We start from the raw sequence: 18,894 nt of genomic DNA on the forward strand, positions 1-18,894 counted from the left end.
CCACTCATTGGAGTCAAGAAGACGAGTTCAAATCCTGTCTACAACGTCCTCATATGTAAAGGAGAAATCACAATAACCAGCCTCCCAGGGTTAAAAGAGATTGTAAAGTACTTTAAAACCTTTAAGTTCAACGGAAATGCTGCTCTCCTTCTCCACATCGAGTTTCCCGGGGCTCTCTAATCCCGTCTCTAGACACTCCCTGGTGATCCCTTGGCATCCACGATCGGAGCCGGATGTGGCTCTTCTCTCTGCCTCCTGGGCTCCGGTCACTTAGCACCAGCCGCAAGTGGACCTTTGCACCTGGCCTCGTCAGAGTTAGGCGAGGATAACCGCATCCCTGCCGTCTGCCCTGCACCGCCACACTCGAGCTCCAGCCCTTCCCTGCGGTCAATCCTTCCAGGACACACCTGCCCTCCCACAGCCTTCTGGGTCCCCTCTTCTGGGGCCGCTTCCGCAGCCTCCTGTTCAGCCAGGCCAGGCTCAGGTGCACGTGGAGCAGGGCTGGGCGTGTACGGGATGCTCTGGGGGCGGGGGAGGGGGCTGGGCGTGGGCCTAATGACCTGGGGCCGGGGAAGGGGGCTGGCTCTAGGACTGACCCTCTAGGGGTGGGGCTCGGAGGGGCCTGATGCTCTGGGGGCAGGACAGTGAGCGGGGCTGGATTTGGGATGGGGTGGAAACGGCAGGAAGCTGGGGCCGCGATTGGGCGATTGTCACAGCGCCGCGAGCGGACCGGGCCTGTGATGGGAGGCTAGGGGCGGGGAGAAGAGGGCAGCGGGGCCTGTGGTTGGGCGCTTGTGTGGGCAGTGGGCGGGGCAGAGCCTGGGATGGGGTGGGAGCGGGGCAGCGAGAGAACAGGGGCTGTGGAGAGCCTTGGATGATTCTGATTGGCGGAGACGTTGCGGGCCCCCTCCCTAATCCCTTAGTTCTCCTGCTCCGATTGGGAAGTCTGGTCATGGTGAGTTCCGCGTGGGAGCCTCGCCTCCCTCCACGCCCCCTTTCCACCGCCCGCCCACGGAAGGTTGGAGGGGATGAAGGCCTGAGAGAAAAGGCTCGGCGTGGGGATCGGGCGGCCACTCGCAGCGATGAGTTAGCGCATGCGCGGCGGGGCCGGATTCGCCTGTCTCTGCGGGAGGGTCTTGGGGGGACCGTGCCTGCGTGAGAGTATATATGTAATATACCCGTATATACAGATACAGATAAAGTATATGTGCCCGCGGTAGACTGAGCATGCGCGAGAGCTGGAGCGCCCGACCGGACCTGGGAGACTGCGCCTGCGCTGAGGCCCGAGTTGGGGACACTTCGGGGGGGAGTGGGGGGGAGTGGGGAAGGGTTCCAGGTGAGACTGAGCATGCGCAGAGGCTGACCAGCCCGCCCTGGGAGCAGTCTTTTGGGGCGCCCTCTGTCGGGTGCCTGGGATGGAGGTGAGACTGAGCATGCGCAGTCTCCCCACCCCACCCGCATTGTCGTGGGGGCCTAGGAAGGAGGCCTAGGTTGGGGGCGGGGCGGGGCAGGAGAGGAAAGCACCTACTGTATGCCAGGCACTGTGCTTGGTGCTGGGGATACAAGAGAGGAGCTGCCCACAATCCAATGGGAGAGACAAGAACCATCCGAGGGGGGAGGGGCGCGCAGATCTGAGGGGGTGTGAGTTACAGAGGTGATGTCATTCTGCAGGGTGATGAGCGTTTGGTGATGGGGAGAAGGGAAAAATGGGGTGAGGAGATGGGGCCGACCTTGGGGTGTCTGCATCAGATTGCTCGTCCTTCACCCCCATGCACCCGTGCCCGCCGGGTGCTGTTGCCTGTGTCTTTCCCCCGGCCGCCCTCCTAGAAATGGCCCTTGGTAACTGGTGCCACCACCTCCGTTCTTCTCCCTCTCCTTGTTCCACTTATCTGATGTAGAAATGGCCCCTTCTCAGGCCTCCTCCTCTTGTCCCCCCTTCCCGCAGCCCGTCACCCTCTTCTTATACTCTTCTCTAGATTTTGGGGACACTGCTCTCCCTGACCTCTCCTTAGCTTCCGTGGCTCATCCCTCCTCACACTTCCGATGGCTGTCCTTCCGTGCACCATCTCAGCTGTGATCTTTGCCTCAGATTTTACAGGAAAAAATTGAGGCTGTTCGCCATGAGCTCCCTCTTCTCCTTTCTTCTTCCTCATTTCATCACTCATGCCTTCTGCCTCCCCTCCTTCATCCCATCTCATGGGAACAGGCAGCCACCTTTCTGAGACCAAACTCAATACTTGTTCAAGTGGTTCCATTCTGTCTCGTGTTCTCTAACAGATAGCCCCTTCTGCCATCCTCACTCTATCCCGTATCCTCGATTTCTCCCTGGGCCTACGTACAGACATGCCCATGTCTCCCCCATGCTCAGAAAAACCTTTCTCTCCCCGTTGTTGTCCTGTCTCTTTGCCCTTGGTGGCTGAACTCCTTGGAAAGGCCGTCCACAATATGTGTCTCCATTTTCTCTCCTCTCATTCTCTTCTTAACTCTGTATAATCTAGCTTTTGACCTTCTCATTCCTCTAAAACTGCTCTTTCCAAATCCAGTGGCCTTTTTTTCAGTCCTCATTCGCCTTGACCTCTCTGCAGCCTTGGATGCTTTTGGTCACCCTTTCTTCCTGGATATTCCCTTCTGCCTAGGTTTTTGGGATGCTACTCTCTCCTAGTTCTCTAATCTATCTGACCACTCCTCGGTCTCCATTGATAGATCCATTTCCGTGCCCTCTAACCATGGGTGTTCTGCAAGGCCCTGTCCTGGGCCCTGTTTTCCTTCTGTATGACTTCATTTGGTGACCTCACCAGCTCCCATGGAGTTAGTTAGCATCTCTATCTATGCTGAGGATTCTCACATCTACCTATCCTGCCCCAACTTCTCTGTTGATTGCCCATCTTGCATCTCCAACTGCCTTTCATACATTTTAAACTTTCATTATCTTTCCCCCTACTGCCTCCCCTCCAATCTGCCCTTTTATTGTTAAGGGTAGTGCCATCCTTCCAGCCCCTCAGGCGCCCAACTTACAAGTTACCTTGGATTCCTCACTGCCTCTCCCCTCCCATATTCAATCTAGCCAAGGTCTATCAGTTTTACCTTTGCAGCCTCTCTCTAACACTGCTCTCACCCTGGTATGGGCCCTCATCAACTCCCACCTGGACCATTACAATAGACTGCAGAGAAGCCAGCCTGCCTTATGTCTCTCCACACTTCAATCCATCCTCCCTTCAGCCATTAAAGCGATTTGCCTAAAGTGTAAGTCTGGCCACGTCATCCTCTAATCAGTAAACTCCAGTGGTTCCCTGTGGCCCCCAGGATTACATACAAAATGCTCTGCGTGGCATTCAGCACCCTGTCTAACCTGCTCCCCTCCCACTTTTCCTAGCTTCCCCTCTTCAGCTGTCTTCCACATAATGGAGGTGTAGCCTAGCTCTTCTTTCCATAGGCCCCCATGTACTGGCCATCCCTCATGTCTGCAGTGTTCTGCCCCATTGCCTTGGCCTCTTTTTTTCTGGCTTTCTTTGAGTCTTAGCTTAGATCCCACCTTCTGCAGGTGGCCTTTTTTGGTCCCCTCCCACTGCGACTCCCTTCCCACTCATAGGTTGTCTTGTACCTACCCTGGAGATCATGTGTTAATACTTAAGAAAGGTGCAAGATAGCCTTGCCTCTCAAGGATCTCACAGTCTAATAGAGAGACAATATGAATGAAACTGTATACATACATGGGGCAGCTAGGTGGTGCAGTGGATAGAGCACCAGCCCTGGAGTCAGGAAGACTCATCTTCATCAGTTCAAATCTGGCCTCAGTAGCCATGCGACCCTGCACAAGTTACTTAACTCTGTTTGCCTCAGTTTTCTCATCTATAAATCAGGTTGGAGAAGGAAATGGCAGATCACACATGTGGGGCCTTGAGGCTGCAGGTTCCCCAGCCCTGCTTTAGAAGATGGGTTATTAGCCAGGACTTGAAGGAAGCCAGGGAAGACAGGAGGTAGAGATGATGAGAGAGATCATTCCACTAATGAGACATATGGTGAAAATGCCTGGAGTTCTCATCTTTTGGGAGGAACAGCTTGGAAGCCAGGGTCACTGAATTGTAGAGCACAGAAAGTGTAGTAGGTAAGGAGAGTGGGCAGGTTGGGAGGGGTGTGGTTTTGAAGGGCATTGCATGCTAACCAGAAGCTTTTCTGTTGGATCTTGGAGTTGTTAGGGAGCCAGTGCATTTCATCGAATTGGGAGTGGAAGTGGCAGAGTCAGACCTGTGCTTTAGGAAGATCTCTTTGGTGTTTGAGCGGAGCATGGCTCAGAGTGGGGAGAGATTGGAAGCAGACAGACCAAGCAGCAGACTACTGCAGTCATCCAGATGGGATGTGGTGAGGGTGGGGGTGGGATGTCAGGGCGATGGTGGGGCACATACAAGGAAGTTAAGAAGGAAAAATCAGCAGACCTTGGTACCAGATTGTATGGAAGAACTCGTGAGAGAGAGGAAAGAGCAGAGGAGGACACCGAGGTCATGAGCTGGGGTGACTGGGAGGATGGGGAGCCCTCAACAACAACAGAGAAGAGAGGAGGGCTTGGTGGGAAAGAGCAGACGATGCGTTCAGTTTGGGATGGACCTTTGGCCTTTCCTCCTTGTTCCTCCTCTAAGTCCTTTTTACTCCTGTTACTTTTTCTATTGCATTCTCTGACATCAGTGAAGAGGCAGTTAGAGGACTCAATACTTTGAGGATATCCCCTGTAGCTTTGCACCTTACCTACTCCTTGGGTTTTCCAGGGAATGTGAGAGGCGTGATCCCTGGCTGAGCAGAGATGTGTTCGCTGTTTCAGCATTCAGTGACATTCAGGGATGTGTCCGTGGACTTCTCCCTAGAAGAATGGAGATACCTGAGCCCGGCCCAGAGGGACCTGTACAGGAACGTGATGCTGGAGAACTATGAGAACCTGGTGTTTGTGGGTATGGATGACCGTCCCTGTGGTTTGGACCATCTCTGCATTCTCCTCTCTATCTCCTGAGGTCTGAAGGGCTGCCCTGGGCTTTTCTTTAATTTGCAGGAACATTCGCAAATACTTGTTGGGGGGAGGAAGGGAAGAGTCCAGAATCCGGCAGAGCCCAAATGTGAATGTTTTTACTCCTCTTTCCCAAGTACCAGATCCTTCCTCTGGATGAGGGGGAACCTCATCCTTTCCTTGGGCTGGTCCTGATCATGTGGCTTCCCTCCAGGGTGGCTTTTCCCTTAAATCAGAGATTCTTTGTAAAGTCACGAGACAAATAGCTAGAGAACTGCAAAGATCCTACTCTCTTATCAGGCTTTGGGTCACTAATAATCTGTTTGTGCCCAAATCAGGTGTATAACATACTCTGGAACTTGGATAAAATACAGCACAGACTGTGTGTCAGAGGTTCTTTTACAAAATATCCTCCTCTGTGGCTGCTCATACCTCCTTCTTTTCCCTAAAGAAGGAGGAAGAGGACAGGCTTGGACTCTGAGATGGCTTTGTGCCCCAGTACTTTCTCTTCTCTCTCCCCATGATCAGGGCTTCCAGTGTCCAAATCTGAAGTGATTTCCCAGTTGGAAAGAGGAGAAGCACCATGGATGCCCAAGGCAGGAGTCCCCAGAGGCCCCTGCCCAGGTGAGCAAGAAAAAAGTAGGCTGAGGGATATCACTGGAAGCAGTCAGCTGGTTCCAGGGTGGGAGTGTGGAGAGAGGGTTGGCACTTTGAGATATTGGTCTGGGAGTTATCTTGGAAGCCCTGAGGCATTTGGGGAAGACCTTGGGCACTATGGTACCAGCTGCCTTTCTTATATGGCCCATCTTTGTCTTGGGCAAAATGGCTGCTGGCCCATGTGGAAGCATTTTCTGGCTCCATAAGTTCTGCTCAGAGGCTTTAGAATCTCCTTTCTTCCATCTGCCTCACTTCACTTGTCTCACCATATGTCACAATGCTTCATTTTCTTTTGTTTTGGGGGAGCACAATATGATTTCATTAATTTGATATTTTATGCCCTCTTTTGTTTTATAATTTTATTTTTTAAATTAATGAGCATTTTTTCTTCCTGTCTTCACACCTCAACCCAAGGGAAACAACCCTTGTTACAAATACTTGTAGTCAATCACAACAAGTTCCAACATTGTCCATATTCAAAAATGCAAGTCCCTTCTGCATCAAGAGTCCATCATCAGCTAAGACTTGGAGTTCTAAATTTTCCCCCCTTCCCCCTACTCTCCCCTCCCTAAGTAAGCATGTAAATTAATATAGACTATACATGTGTGATCATATTAAACATAACCGCATTAGTCATGTTGCGAAAGAAGAATCAGAACAAAGGGAAAAGCCAGGAGAAAGAAAAAACAAAAACAACAGCAAAAAAAGAGAAAATCCTCTGCTTCACTCTGCGTTCAAACTCCACAGCGCTTTCTCTGGATGTGGATGGCATTTTCCATCATGAGCCTTTTGGAGTTGTCTTAGATCCTTGCATTGCTGAAAAGAGTTAAGTTTAACAAAGTCATTCATCTCACAGTGCTGTTGTTACTGCATACAATGTTCTTCTGGTTCTGCTCACTTCACTCAGCATCAGTTCGTGTGAGTCCTGGTTTTTCTGAAGTCTGCCTGCTCACCATTTCTTATGGAACAATAGTATTCCATTACATTCCTATACCATAGCTTGTTCAGCCATTCCCCAATGGATGGGCATCCCCTTGATTTCCAGTTCTTGCCCTCCACAAAAAGAGCTACTATAAATATTTTTATATATGTGGGTTCTTTTCCCTTTTTTATGATCTCTTTGGGACATAGACCTAGAAGTAGTATTGCTGGGTCAAAGGGTATGCACAGTCTTATAGCCCTTTGGGCATAGTTCCAAATTGCTCTCCAGAATGGTTGGATCAGTTCACAACTCCACCAACAATGCATTAGAGTTCCATTTTTCCCACATCTTCTCCAGCATTTATCATTTTCCTCTTTTATCATGTTAGCCAATCTGATAGGTGTGAAGTGGTACCTCAGAGTTGTTTTAATCTGCATGAAATACCATTTCCAATGACATCTCTCTCTGAGTACTTCCTTGTCCTAGAACAGAATTGCCTGGTCTGGCTTGTGAGGCTCAGCTGGCCCTTTGCTTGCTTGTCTTTCATCTCACTTACCTCTTAACAGTTTTCATTTTTCTGAGTACATGTAAAGTACCTTTACCCTTGGTGGGAGAAACTTAATGAATAACTTACCATGAAGCCATTTCTCCTTACCCAGCGAAGATGAAAATAGCAGCTGACACACTTGTATTTATTTGAAAAGGTCATGTGTTTGTAATTATTTGCAGTTTTGTTATTTATTCTGGACACGACAAACATGAAATAAAATAGACATTTCCCTGTATGGAACCAAATAAAAGGAAGATCGTGCATGCCACTGAGGATTTCTTATTGTGTGCATCCTACTCTTCCTTTTAATTACGTATTTACTCTGTATCCTTCAAACCTGTCCTGCTTGTCTGACATAGTTTTATTTGTTTCAGATTACCTGAGTTGGGACACTAGGTGTGAAACCAAGGACTCGGTTCAGACTGAGGTTATTCACTCAGAAACATTGGCCCAAGAAAGATTGCCAGTGGATAGTAGCTGGTATCTCAAACTGGGAGAATCTGAGGAATGGGAAGTTAGCTTAGAGAAACTGCAGGGCTACCAGGAGAGACAATCCCGGCAAGTAACAATGATTCCCAAAAGAACTTTTAATATGGTGAGTGGACCTGAATGTAGCACATTTATTAGAGGTTTTAACCTGAGCTCACTCCTTTTTCCACATTGGAGAGGTGACATGGAAGAAAGATTCCATAAATATCATACACTTGGAAAAAAAGCCTTTGGCAAGAGATTAAATCTTAACGTACAGCAGAAAGTTCATACTGGAGAAAATCCCTCTGAATGTGATACATGTTGGAGAACCTTCAGGAACAGGGAAACACTTAGTAAACATCAGAGAACTCACACTGGAGTGAAATTATTTGAATTTAGTGAATGTGGGAAAGGCTTCAGTGAAGAGGTAATGCTTATTGGACATCAGAAATCTTCTGGAGTGAAACCTTTTCAATGTAGTGAATGTGGGAAAGCCTTTTGTGGGAAGGCTTACCTTATTATCCATGAGAGAACTCATACTGGAATGAAACCCTTTGAATGTGATAAATGTGGGAAAGCCTTCATTCGGAAGGAATACCTTATTAGCCATCAGAGAACTCACAGTGGAGTGAAACCCTTTCAGTGTAATGAATGTGGAAAAGCCTATAGTCAGAAGGGAAACCTTATAAGCCATCAGAGAATTCACACTGGAGTGAAACCATTTGAATGTAATGAATGTGGAAAAGCTTTCAATCAGAAGGGGTACCTTATTAGCCATCAGAGAACTCATTCTGGACTGAAACCCTTTGAATGTAAAGAATGTGGGAAAGCCTTCACTGCTAAGAGAACCCTTATTAGCCATCAGAGAATTCATACTGGAGTGAAACCTTTTGGATGTACTGAGTGTGGGAAAGCCTTCAGTGAGAGGGGTACTCTCATTAGCCATCAAAGAACTCATACTGGAGTGAAACCTTTTGAATGTAATGAGTGTGGGAAAGCCTTCCTTCGGAAGGGTCACCTTAATAGCCATCAGAGAACTCACACAGGAGTGAAACCTTTTGGATGTAAAGAATGTGGGAAAGCCTTCACTCAGAAGGGACACCTCGTCAGCCATCAGAGAATTCATACTGGAATGAAACCCTTTGGATGTAATGAATGTGGGAAAGCCTTCAGGCAATGGGGAACTCTTAGTAATCATCAGCGAACTCATACTGCAATTAAAACTTTTATATGTAATAAATGTGGGAAGACTTTCAGTGAGAGGAGCATTCTTACAAAGCATCAAAAAACTCATAGTAGATTGAATGAAATGAATGTGGGCACATGTTTGGCTAGAGAGAAAAATTTTCTAATGTAAGAGGATTCATATTGGGGGAAACCATTTGCAAGTAAATATGCATACGTAATTATTTAAATGTAATAAAGGAGTAAGACTTAAAGAATCTCCATTATTTTGTAGTTTCTTGAGTAAAAACATTGACTTTCAGAAGCAGGGTGGTCCTCTTTCCTTCTCTGTCAACTTTTGACCTCTTCTGGGCCTGTTCCTGAGGGATGATGTGCTGTTTTCATAGAGTGTGCATTCCTACTCTGGTTTCATTATTCTGCATCACTTCATGTAAACAACAGCAGGCAGGAGAAACAGGGAATCTCAGCTTGAGGCAAATGTGACCACAGAATCATCCCTGAGACTCGGTTGGATGAAACCCATGGCAGGCCCTTGGCTTTGGATGTGAATAACAAGACAAGCAGAGTGGGTGCAAAGGGGGCTGTGGCAGCGTTGGTCGAGTGAGTCAGCTCCTGTGAGGGAACTCCAGAGGCTGGGGGAAACGGTGGAGAGTGTTTAGGTGAAGGTCGCAGGAGAGGTGAAACATGAACAGCTTTTTCTTCAGAGCCCACATTGAAGCCCGCAGAAAGAGGAAAGGGATGAGTGGTTTGGGGGAACAAATCTCCATCCTGAAATAGAGTGCATAAATGAATAAAATGATTCCAAGATTTATCAAGTGCTTTTTGTGTGCCAAGCACTGTAATAGGTGCTTGGAAACAAAATGGAAATTCCATGCTATAGGGGAGTCCCTACATGAAAGAGTGGAGCTGATGGGGGGATGTCTAATACAGTGTTTAGGGGCTGTGTAGAGGAGAGGCCCTGTGGTAGTTAGGGGCATCATCCATACAGATGGCAGTCCCTGGTGGTCTGGAGGGCATAGTGTCATTGCAGTGGTATGGCCAGGTTGTTTTCCATCTTGTCCAACAGATTCTAGTTGGTGACTCCCTGTCCATCCAAGCCATGTGAGCAGCAATGCCCATTGGGAAGGAAGAACCCAAGGGTCAGTGTGGAGCAGGAGCTTCGGTCCAGAGGCTTGTTATAATAGTAATGGCGAGGGGGCTGCCATTTTCTAGACATCTGGAGCTCTCCTTGCTAGAAGCAGAGCAGCTGATAACTTCCTGGCATGTCTTAATCATTACTTCATCATCTAAGAGGCTAAGCTGGTGGTTCTCTTTCCTTTTCCACTTTCGTTTTTACAGGTTTTAACTAGTGACTTTTCTAGTAAGGTCCAGTCTCCATTTTGAGCTCAAAGTAGGAGGTGGAGGCTGGGAGTCTAAATCTGATTTCTACTAAACTGCTTTATGGTTTTCTCTGCTGTACTTGTTAAAAAGGGGAATCCTTCCCCTACCATCTATGCTCTTGAATTTATCAGTTGCTGGGCCGCTGCATTCAATTGTGTTTTTTCTTATTTTGTTTGTTCTCCTTCATCTTGTATGAATTAATGCAGAGAGAAATGCATAGGCCACGAGAACCATTTTCAGTGTATACTGTACAAACCCATTGTACTGTACATTAATGTAAATGGGAAGACCAAAGCAAGTAGCCCTCTGAGTAACTGTCCAGAGCAGTGGCTGTCTCTGAGATCAGATAATGAGAGAGACCTCCTCCTTCACCAAGAGACCCAGAAGACTCAGTCACTCCCAGGGTAGGAGGTTACCTCCACTAGCCAGTGTGCCTGTGGGATTGGATTCCCCATCTCAATTATTTTTCTTTGTCACAAGAGAGGATTCAGTCTAGAGGGAGAAAGATGGTTTGTCTCCCCTCTGGTATAAAGACAAAATGCACCAATAAAACCACAAAAGGAAAGAAGATGAGAAAGCTTCACCTAGAGCACAAACATTACATCAGATAAGTTAGAGTTGACAGTATTCCTGATAAGTTTGATGGATATGGGAGAGTGTTTAACCTACCTTTAGTTTAGTTTGGCCTGTCAGACAAAACTTAGTGGGCAGGAGCCTTGTAAAGTGATGTGAGAAACGAAATAAAAATTAAGTTTCTATAGAAAAATTAAGTGTCAGCTTGAATGAGCAAGGGAGTAAAAATTAACCAAGGTAGATGAGCCCAGCCAATCAGAAAACAAATAGTGGTTTTGTGAAACTACAAACCTAGGATATTGGGAGAACTGGTTTAAACCAAACAGATAACAGGATTGAAGAGAGAACTGGGTCAAATTGCTATTGTGCATGCTTAATTGGCTAATTAAATATTACCTTTCCTTATTACCTTTCTGCCATTTTTGAACATGGGACATGTATGTTGAGGGGAGGGAACATACTAAGGAGCGGCATGTAAGGGGCATATAGGGAAGATTGTAACCCAGAAGGGGAATGGGCCAATCCATTTTCTGAAGGGAGGTACTATGTTGATGCTGTGTTGGATTAACACTGTAAAGCTGCTCTGGCTTCCGTATTCCCCACTTCTTCCCAAAGAAGAGCCAGGAATATAAGCCTAGCTTCTTTGGAGTCCTCAATAATAATTGTCTGTGCCAGGCATATTTCTAACAGTAATCACTGTGGGAGGGATTTAGGCTTGAACCTCTTTCTGACACCTAGAAAGTCCCTGCTTTTTAATCTCTGTATAAAAGCCCATCTCACAGAACCCTTTGGGCTCATTCTTGGAGTTTTTGCTGTTTGTTGAATTTCCTAATAAAGCTGTTCTAATTTCCCTCCAGCTTCAGGGTGGGGAATCAGATCCAACACATCCCCTCTGGTAAAAAGACAGAATGCATTAAAAAAACCTCAGAAGGAAGATTGGAGAAGGCCTCACCTAGAGCACAAACATTACATCAGATAAGTTAGCATTGGTAGTGTTCCTGATAAGTTTAATGTGTGTGGGAGAGTGTTTAAACAACCTTTGGTTTTTGTTGGGCCTGTCAGACAAATCTTAGTGGAGAGGAGCCTTGTAAAGTAATCACTGTGGGAAGGCTTTAGGCTTCAACCTCTTTTTGACACCTAGAAAGTCCCCACTTTGGCCTGGCCTCATTTCTGGGCCCTTGGTGGAAAACAACCTCAGAATCTTGGGAGAGACTATGAGCACGTCTGACTCTGGGAGGAGGCTTTCAGTGTAGCAGATGCCTTTGTGGACATTTTCTCCTTGAAGCACATTTACAACCTGTGGGAAAAGGGGATTGAGTTGTTTGAACCTCACCCTGTGTAGCTTAGAGACTGATTTTGTGTGATGCTTTGAGACCAGCTTTGTTGCTTAATCAGAACATGTAGGTTGTGCTGACCCCAGAAACCTTCAGGGGAGGGAATGGTCCAGAGAGTAAAGCAGGGAATTTTCTGAGATTTGCCTTTGAGTGTCCTGTATGTGCGGTATTTGGAAAATGCCTGCCAGCTGGCCCCTCAGCTGTGGTTTCCTTGTTCCTGGGTTTGAAAGTAAAACTTACCGAAGGCTATGGGAGCAGCCCCCTATTCCAGCTCTGCCCTCTGCTGAAGGACTTAACGAGCTTTCTAAAACCTACCACTTCAAAAGTAGATATGGAAGTATGTGTGTTGGCATGCATTTATTTGTGTAGGTGTGTAGATTGTGTGTATACATGTATGCTTATGTACTTAGTGGTATGTAAGTTATCTATTTTCTTCTTCTGTCCTTGGTATCTACAGAGGCTACTGGTGCACTAGATACTTAATAAATGCTTGTTGACTTATTGACTTAAACCACTGGAATGTGAGCTCCTTGAGGGGAAGGACTGTTTAATCTTTCTTTGTATCTTCAACACTTAGCCTACTGGCTGCCACATAGTAGGTGCTTAATAAATGTTTATTGATTCTTTAATTAACATGATTGAGTCCCCAGTTCCAGAGAATTTGAGGCATTCTCTTCTTTTCTGCAATCCAAGATCTGACAATATCAGCTCTAGTCAAGGAAGGAGCACTGTTTTGAATTAAGGCTGGGGCCTGTTGAGACTAAGGCAACTCAAAGGTGTCACTTCAATGCATATTGTGTGAGGTAAATAAAATGTGAAGACTTCACAAGGAATATAGATATGTATAAATATATATCTATATCTATTCATATCTATACTCAGAAATATTTAAAAATCAGGAAATAGGGAAGTGGAAAATTCTGCCGAGGCTGTGAGAGTCTGATTGTTCAGCCATTGGGAAAGTTTACCCTGAAACTTTTTGTTCTTTCTTCTGGTTCTGGTTTAAAGATTTGCTCAGTAAGAATAGGGTCACTGTGACCTGCTTTCCTGTACTGTAAAAGTACTGTAGAAGAATGGAGAGGGTCTCCCCCTCCCCTTATCCTATTCTCCTTCATATTTATAGATGTCACCTCAGTTGTAATCATTAAGTAAGGGAATGGGAATTGGAGTTTCTGTGCCTTGATTTCCCAGTTCTTTGTCTAGTTTTCGTGCTCAGATTGTAAACCTGCCTCCTAGCCAATGGTGAGAAGGGTCAGAGGTGAGTGGGAATTCTCTTGCCCTAGGTATAATTATTGGTGCTTTGCTCCTTGTACTCTGCCTCCCTTGCTGCTTCTGTTCTGTGCTGGCAGAGGACACCCTATTCTCACGAGAACTGAATAAAATTCAATTTCTGTTCCCAACTTGAGATGGCTCCTTATTAGTATTATTTGGTGAGGGTCAAATATCCCACACAATATTACAAGTTACAAGTATCATCTTCCCATGTAGGAATGCAATTCTGTTGTGCTCATGGAGCGCAGTGCTTTTGATGCAGGCAGCTGTGCTAGGTACTTCTTTGCCCCTGTTTTTCATGTCATGTAATCGATTCCAAAGTTCTTCAGAGAGACCTTGAGAGTGTCCTTGTAATGTTTCTTCTGATCACCATGTGAATACCTTCCTTGCATGAGTTCTCTGTAAAATAATCAAATAATCTCTTAGGCAAATATACATTTGGCCTTCAAACAACATGGCTAGCCCAACAGAGATGCACTTCTACAACAGAGTGTGAATGCTTGGTAGTTCAACTAGAGAATGGACCTCAGTGTCTCGTACCTTATCTTGCCAGGTGATCTTCAAAATCTTCCTAAGATAATTCAAATGGAAGCAATTCAGTTTCCTGGCACAGAGCTAATATACGGTCCAGGTTTCACTGGCAGATAACAGTTAGGTCAGCACAATGGTTCTAGTGACCTCCAGTTTTGTAGACAGTTTAGTATACCTCTTCTCTTCCACTTTCCTTTGGAGCCTCCCAAACACTGAACTAGCTCTAGTTATGTATGAGTTAACCTCATCATTGTTAAACCTGAAAATTTGGTTGAAGGAAACAACAGAGCTAGGTGATAGAAAAATCCATGTTGTTTATTATTTTCCCTTAAAGCATAGCGAAGCTAGCTTATTTGTATGTACAAGGAGTCAGAGCATAGGCTCTGGCTGTCTGAACAAAGCAATGAGAAAACTTATATACATTATTTTAGCAGACCTAGCAAGCCTGTATTACCTTACCGACATGTATGTTTAACCATGATACAAGAAGAGGATTTTCCTTAATTGAATAGAGTTGTAAAAGATGTTGACAAAAGTCAGTTGAAATACAGCCCAGCATCTCTGTGTCTCATTACATTCCATAACATAGTATATACCTGTAGAATATTAAGCAAGGTAATCTCTCTTGGGGTTAGGGTAATGTCCTTAGGTCAGTCTAATCTGGCCTTGTTGACAGAGGTAAGGGTATTTCCTGAGCAAACTTTTAGAGAGAACAAAGAAGCCCAGGTCCTGGATCTTCATCCAGTTACTCATTAATTCAGGCTCTGGGTCTAGTTGAAATTAGAAATGATATAAAATAGTATAATATTTTCCACATTATCTATGTGTACATTCCTGTAAAGTATACTGCCAAGGTAAGTGAACTTATCCATAGCATTCAAAATTTCTCCATTTGCTGTAATCGATGGTTCCATGTGTGGATGATGTGGTGCTGGTTGGTGGAGAACCCATGTTTCCTTGGTGTTAATTGTTAGGCCAAAATTAGCATAAACGTCAGAAAATCAATCCTTATTTAGTTTCATCTCAGCTTCAAAGGATGCATTGAATGCACAACCATCTGCAAACAAAAAATCATGTGCCAACTCTCCTTCCACTTTAGTCTTGGCTTGTAGCTCTTTCCAGTTAAATAAATTTCCATCAGTGTGGTAGCTGACCTTGAAGCCACGTTCATCCTCAATGAAGGCATCTGACAACATTGCTGAAAACATCATACTAAAAAGCATGGGAACAAGCACACAGCCTTGTTTCACTCCACTGGTGACTGGGAAGGTGTATTAGGAGGGCAGAGTTTATAATCTCAAAGAGGATCATATGTATGTCTGAAAGGTTTGGAACTGCTGGGTATAAGTAATTCTCAAAGTAGGAGGCAGAAGAATCAAAGCATATATTTAGGCTCCACAGTAACCAACCCATGAACCAGCATCCCCATTTTGACATATTGATCAAAAGCTTCCAGGCCCAATAAGTATGCCTCACAAGAGTAACCAGGAGGCTACAGAGAAGCATGATGGTGTAAAGCAAAATCATGCTTCCCCCTCTATGGTAAAAAGATTACCCACTGGCCTCAAGTCCTTGTTCAGCTTCCTCCCATAGGTCAGCTCTGCTACCGGCAGCTCCTGCTTCAGCTTCGGCTGTGGCTGTAGCTATAGCAGCCTCTGGCTCCAACGGAAGCTGTTTTTAACCATCCAGCTTCTTTGGGGGTGTAAGGTACGCTGGGGAAAGCACAGGTTCTTTCAGTCTGCTTAAGCAAGGTGAAGGGGTTGACCAGGAAAGCACAGGTTCTTTCGATCAGCTTAAGCAAGGGAAGCAAGGTGAAGGGGCCGACAAGCTTACTCCAATCCCACATACAAACAGCATTCAGTTCAGGGGAAAAAGCCAAACTAGTCAAGGGCACTTGTTGACTAAGTGCTAAGGAGCCCATTTTTTGGTTACCAACACAGTTCTCCACCCTTTGTTCTAGGATACATCTAATCAGCCATGTATCCTAGAACATACATTGTGATGCAATTACAAAGGAAACTAAAACATATTATTCATAATAAAGCAAAACATATCATTTGGTGACATTCCTAAGTATTGGTTTATGATTCAAATGTGATCCACCCCTAGGTCCCAGCAAGATAATCTCTTCAATCAATCATCCCCAAAATAATTATTAATAATTCAAATGTCCACCCCTAGATCCTTGTATCCATTGCATAGGATCAATAATATCATAACAATAAAACAACATAGCAAGGATAACACAAAATAAGTAAACATAGAACACTATCATCATTCCCACCCCCCTTGGATGATTGGGGCTCAAAATCTTGGGGTAAGGGGTGAAGGTCTCATTTTCCATAGCTTCTTCTTGCTGAAATTGGATGTAGAGGTGTCCCTGCCCCCAAAAGTCCCATTCCAGAGGTCAGTTCTTTAACGAGCTGGCAGGAATTCCAAGAATGCTACGTGCTTAGGCAGTCACCGGAAAGTGCAGGGTGCTTAAGCCTAAAGGAAACAGAACTAGCAACAAGGTTAGCCAAAACAAAGAACAAAAAGAGTAGGCAAGTATGGGCTATTATCCTTCAAATAAAATCATCTCTAGTTTTGTTGAGATTTCAGTTATGCAAAGATCCAACATCAGAGCCAAACTCAGGTGGGAAATGTTTCTTTTCAAAAGGAACATAATGAGGAAGCCAAGAGGATCCCACCCTAGATAGAGACTAAGATTGTCTTCCCAGCCTTTCTCCAGATGTACAAGGAAACACAATGGGAAAATTAAACTAAGAGGATCCCATCCTCATTGCCAAATGTATTAGGAGGGCAGAGTTTATAATCTCAAAGAGGATCATATATATGTCTGAAAGCATCAGCCATACCTGTGGAGTCCGTGAATCTATTATTATAACCCTATTCACGGTAAAATATATGGTTCAGGGGTACGATTTGGTAAAAAGATTACCCACTGGCCTCAAGTCCTTGTTCAGCTTCCTCCCGTAGGTCAGCTCTGCTACCGGCAGCTCCTGCTTCAGCTTCGGCTGTGGCTGTAGCTATAGCAGCCTCTGGCTCCAACGGAAGCTGTTTTTAACCATCCAGCTTCTGTGGGGGTGTAAGGTACGCTGGGGAAAGCACAGGTTCTTTCAGTCTGCTTAAGCAAGGTGAAGGGGTTAACCAGGAAAGCACAGGTTCTTTCGATCAGCTTAAGCAAGGGAAGCAAGGTGAAGGAGCCGACAAGCTTACTCCAATCCAACATACAAACAGCATTCAGTTAGTTCAGGGGAAAAAGCCAAACTAGTCAAGGGCACTGGTTGACTAAGTGCTAAGGAGCCCATTTTTTGGTTACCAACACAGAAGGCATGAGAGCATCTTCCATTATCCAGAACCTGAGCAAGCATGCTGTTATGAATTTGATGTACAATGCTGATGAACTTCTCCAGGCAACCATTTTTTCCGTGATTTTCCATAAGCCCTCAATACTGACATATCAAAGGCCTTGGTCAGATCTATAAATGTTGGGTACAGACCTCTGTTCTGCTCCTGGCATTTCTCCTGAAGTTGTCAGGCAGCAAACACCATATCCACTGTTCCTCGGCCCTTTCTGAAGCCACACTAGCTCTCAGGTGGAAGACCATTTACCAGGTGAAGAATCAACCTATTAATGAGGACTGTGGCAAGAATCTTGTCAGCGATGATTAAGAAGGAGACCGACTATGACTGTCACAAGACAAACTATTTCCCTTCCCTTTATAGAGATGGACAACGGAGGCAACTCCTCTTGCCATATAATCCAGAAAACTTCAGTCAGCTTTTGTATGAACAGTGGACCCCCCACCTTGTAAATCTCAGCTGGAATAGAATCAGCACCAGGTGCTTCGCCACATGAGAAGAGCCTAATGGCATTCAAAACCTCTTCTTCAGTTGGAAATTTGGCTAGAGAGGGATTGACTTCAACCTGAGGTAAACGGTTGATGACTTCAGCATTGATTGATGATGGTCTGTTGAAAACGCTATGGAAGTGTTCACCCCATCTCTCCAGGATCATGTCCTTATCACTAATCAATGTGGCTCCATGAGCATTGAGAAGTTGAGATGCAGTACAGGTCTTTGGCCCATAAGTAGTCTTCAAGGCATCATAAAAGAACTTTGGATTGTTACTCTCAGTGTAAAACTGAATTTCCCCTTCCTTATTCCTGAGCTAAGAATTCTGCATCTCTCTAAGTTTTGCTTGCACTTCACTTTTGTTGGAATAAATACTGCCTTCTTAGAGATAGATGAACTATCCTGCTGGCAAACCCTATGGAGTTCTCATTTTTCATCCAGGAGCTTCTGAATTTTCCCATCATTTTTGTCAAACCAATCTTGATGTTTGTGAGTGTTCTGGCCCAGATGAATAAATGCAGTGCTCTACACCAAATTTCTCAAAGCTGCCCACTCCTTTTCTGCTGCACTGTTGCCAACTGTGTGTTGACTCAGCTTTCCCTCCAAGTTAGCAATGAATTATTCCTTCTCAGAGAAGTGCTCTAATCTGGTAGTCATTTTGCCTTGGGGCTGCTGCTTTTGTTGAATGCAAATATTTTGCTTGGAGAGGATAATCCTGTGAGCAGTCTAGTACTCCACACCACATCCAGTCTGTCTCTTCTCCTTACAATGACACAGTCTATTAAATGCCAGTGTTTGCTGTGAGGGTGCCTCCATGAAGTTTTACTGTGTTTAGGCAAATGGAAGACAGTGTTGGTGACGAGAAGGTCATGAGATGCACACTTCTTCAGTAGTAAGGGACTGTTGCTGATGCTGCTTCTGACTCCATTCCTCCCAAGGACTCTCTTACCATTTCTGGTAGTCTGTGCCTACTCTTGCAATAAAATCACCCAGAATTATAAACTTCTCCTTTGGCACACTGATGATAAGAGTCTCCAGGTCTTCATAACATTTTTCTTTGACCTCATTAGGGTTCATCATGGTGTGAACATACACACTCATGGTGGTGGCGATGGGAGCCTGTTGGGTCCTTTGCCCCTCAAAACCAATCCATGAAATGGAGGCTACT

At 45.4% G+C, this 18,894-nt stretch overlaps 1 protein-coding gene across 1 annotated transcript; it reads left to right on the forward strand.

The window, feature by feature from the left end:
* The first annotated feature begins 894 nt into the window (after positions 1-894).
* Positions 895-9,015, forward strand: LOC118839941 (zinc finger protein OZF-like). Its single transcript, XM_036747451.1, has 4 exons — positions 895-955; positions 4,814-4,940; positions 5,522-5,617; positions 7,497-9,015. The coding sequence occupies exons 1-4, from the start codon at positions 953-955 to the stop codon at positions 8,948-8,950; spliced, it is 1,680 nt and encodes a 559-aa protein (XP_036603346.1). The 5' UTR covers positions 895-952; the 3' UTR covers positions 8,951-9,015.
* Positions 9,016-18,894: the final 9,879 nt, after the last annotated feature.

Source organism: Trichosurus vulpecula, chromosome 2 (genome assembly GCF_011100635.1).
Source record: "Trichosurus vulpecula isolate mTriVul1 chromosome 2, mTriVul1.pri, whole genome shotgun sequence".
NCBI classification, from domain to species: domain Eukaryota; kingdom Metazoa; phylum Chordata; class Mammalia; order Diprotodontia; family Phalangeridae; genus Trichosurus; species Trichosurus vulpecula.

What these genes read in the sequence shown, in the direction of transcription:
- LOC118839941 (XM_036747451.1), top strand. An exon ending in TGAGAACCTGGTGTTTGTGG is followed by an intron (nt 4,941 to 5,521) that starts GTATGGATGACC and finishes CCCCATGATCAG; the next exon opens with GGCTTCCAGTGTCCAAATCT. An exon ending in CCCCAGAGGCCCCTGCCCAG is followed by an intron (nt 5,618 to 7,496) that starts GTGAGCAAGAAA and finishes TATTTGTTTCAG; the next exon opens with ATTACCTGAGTTGGGACACT.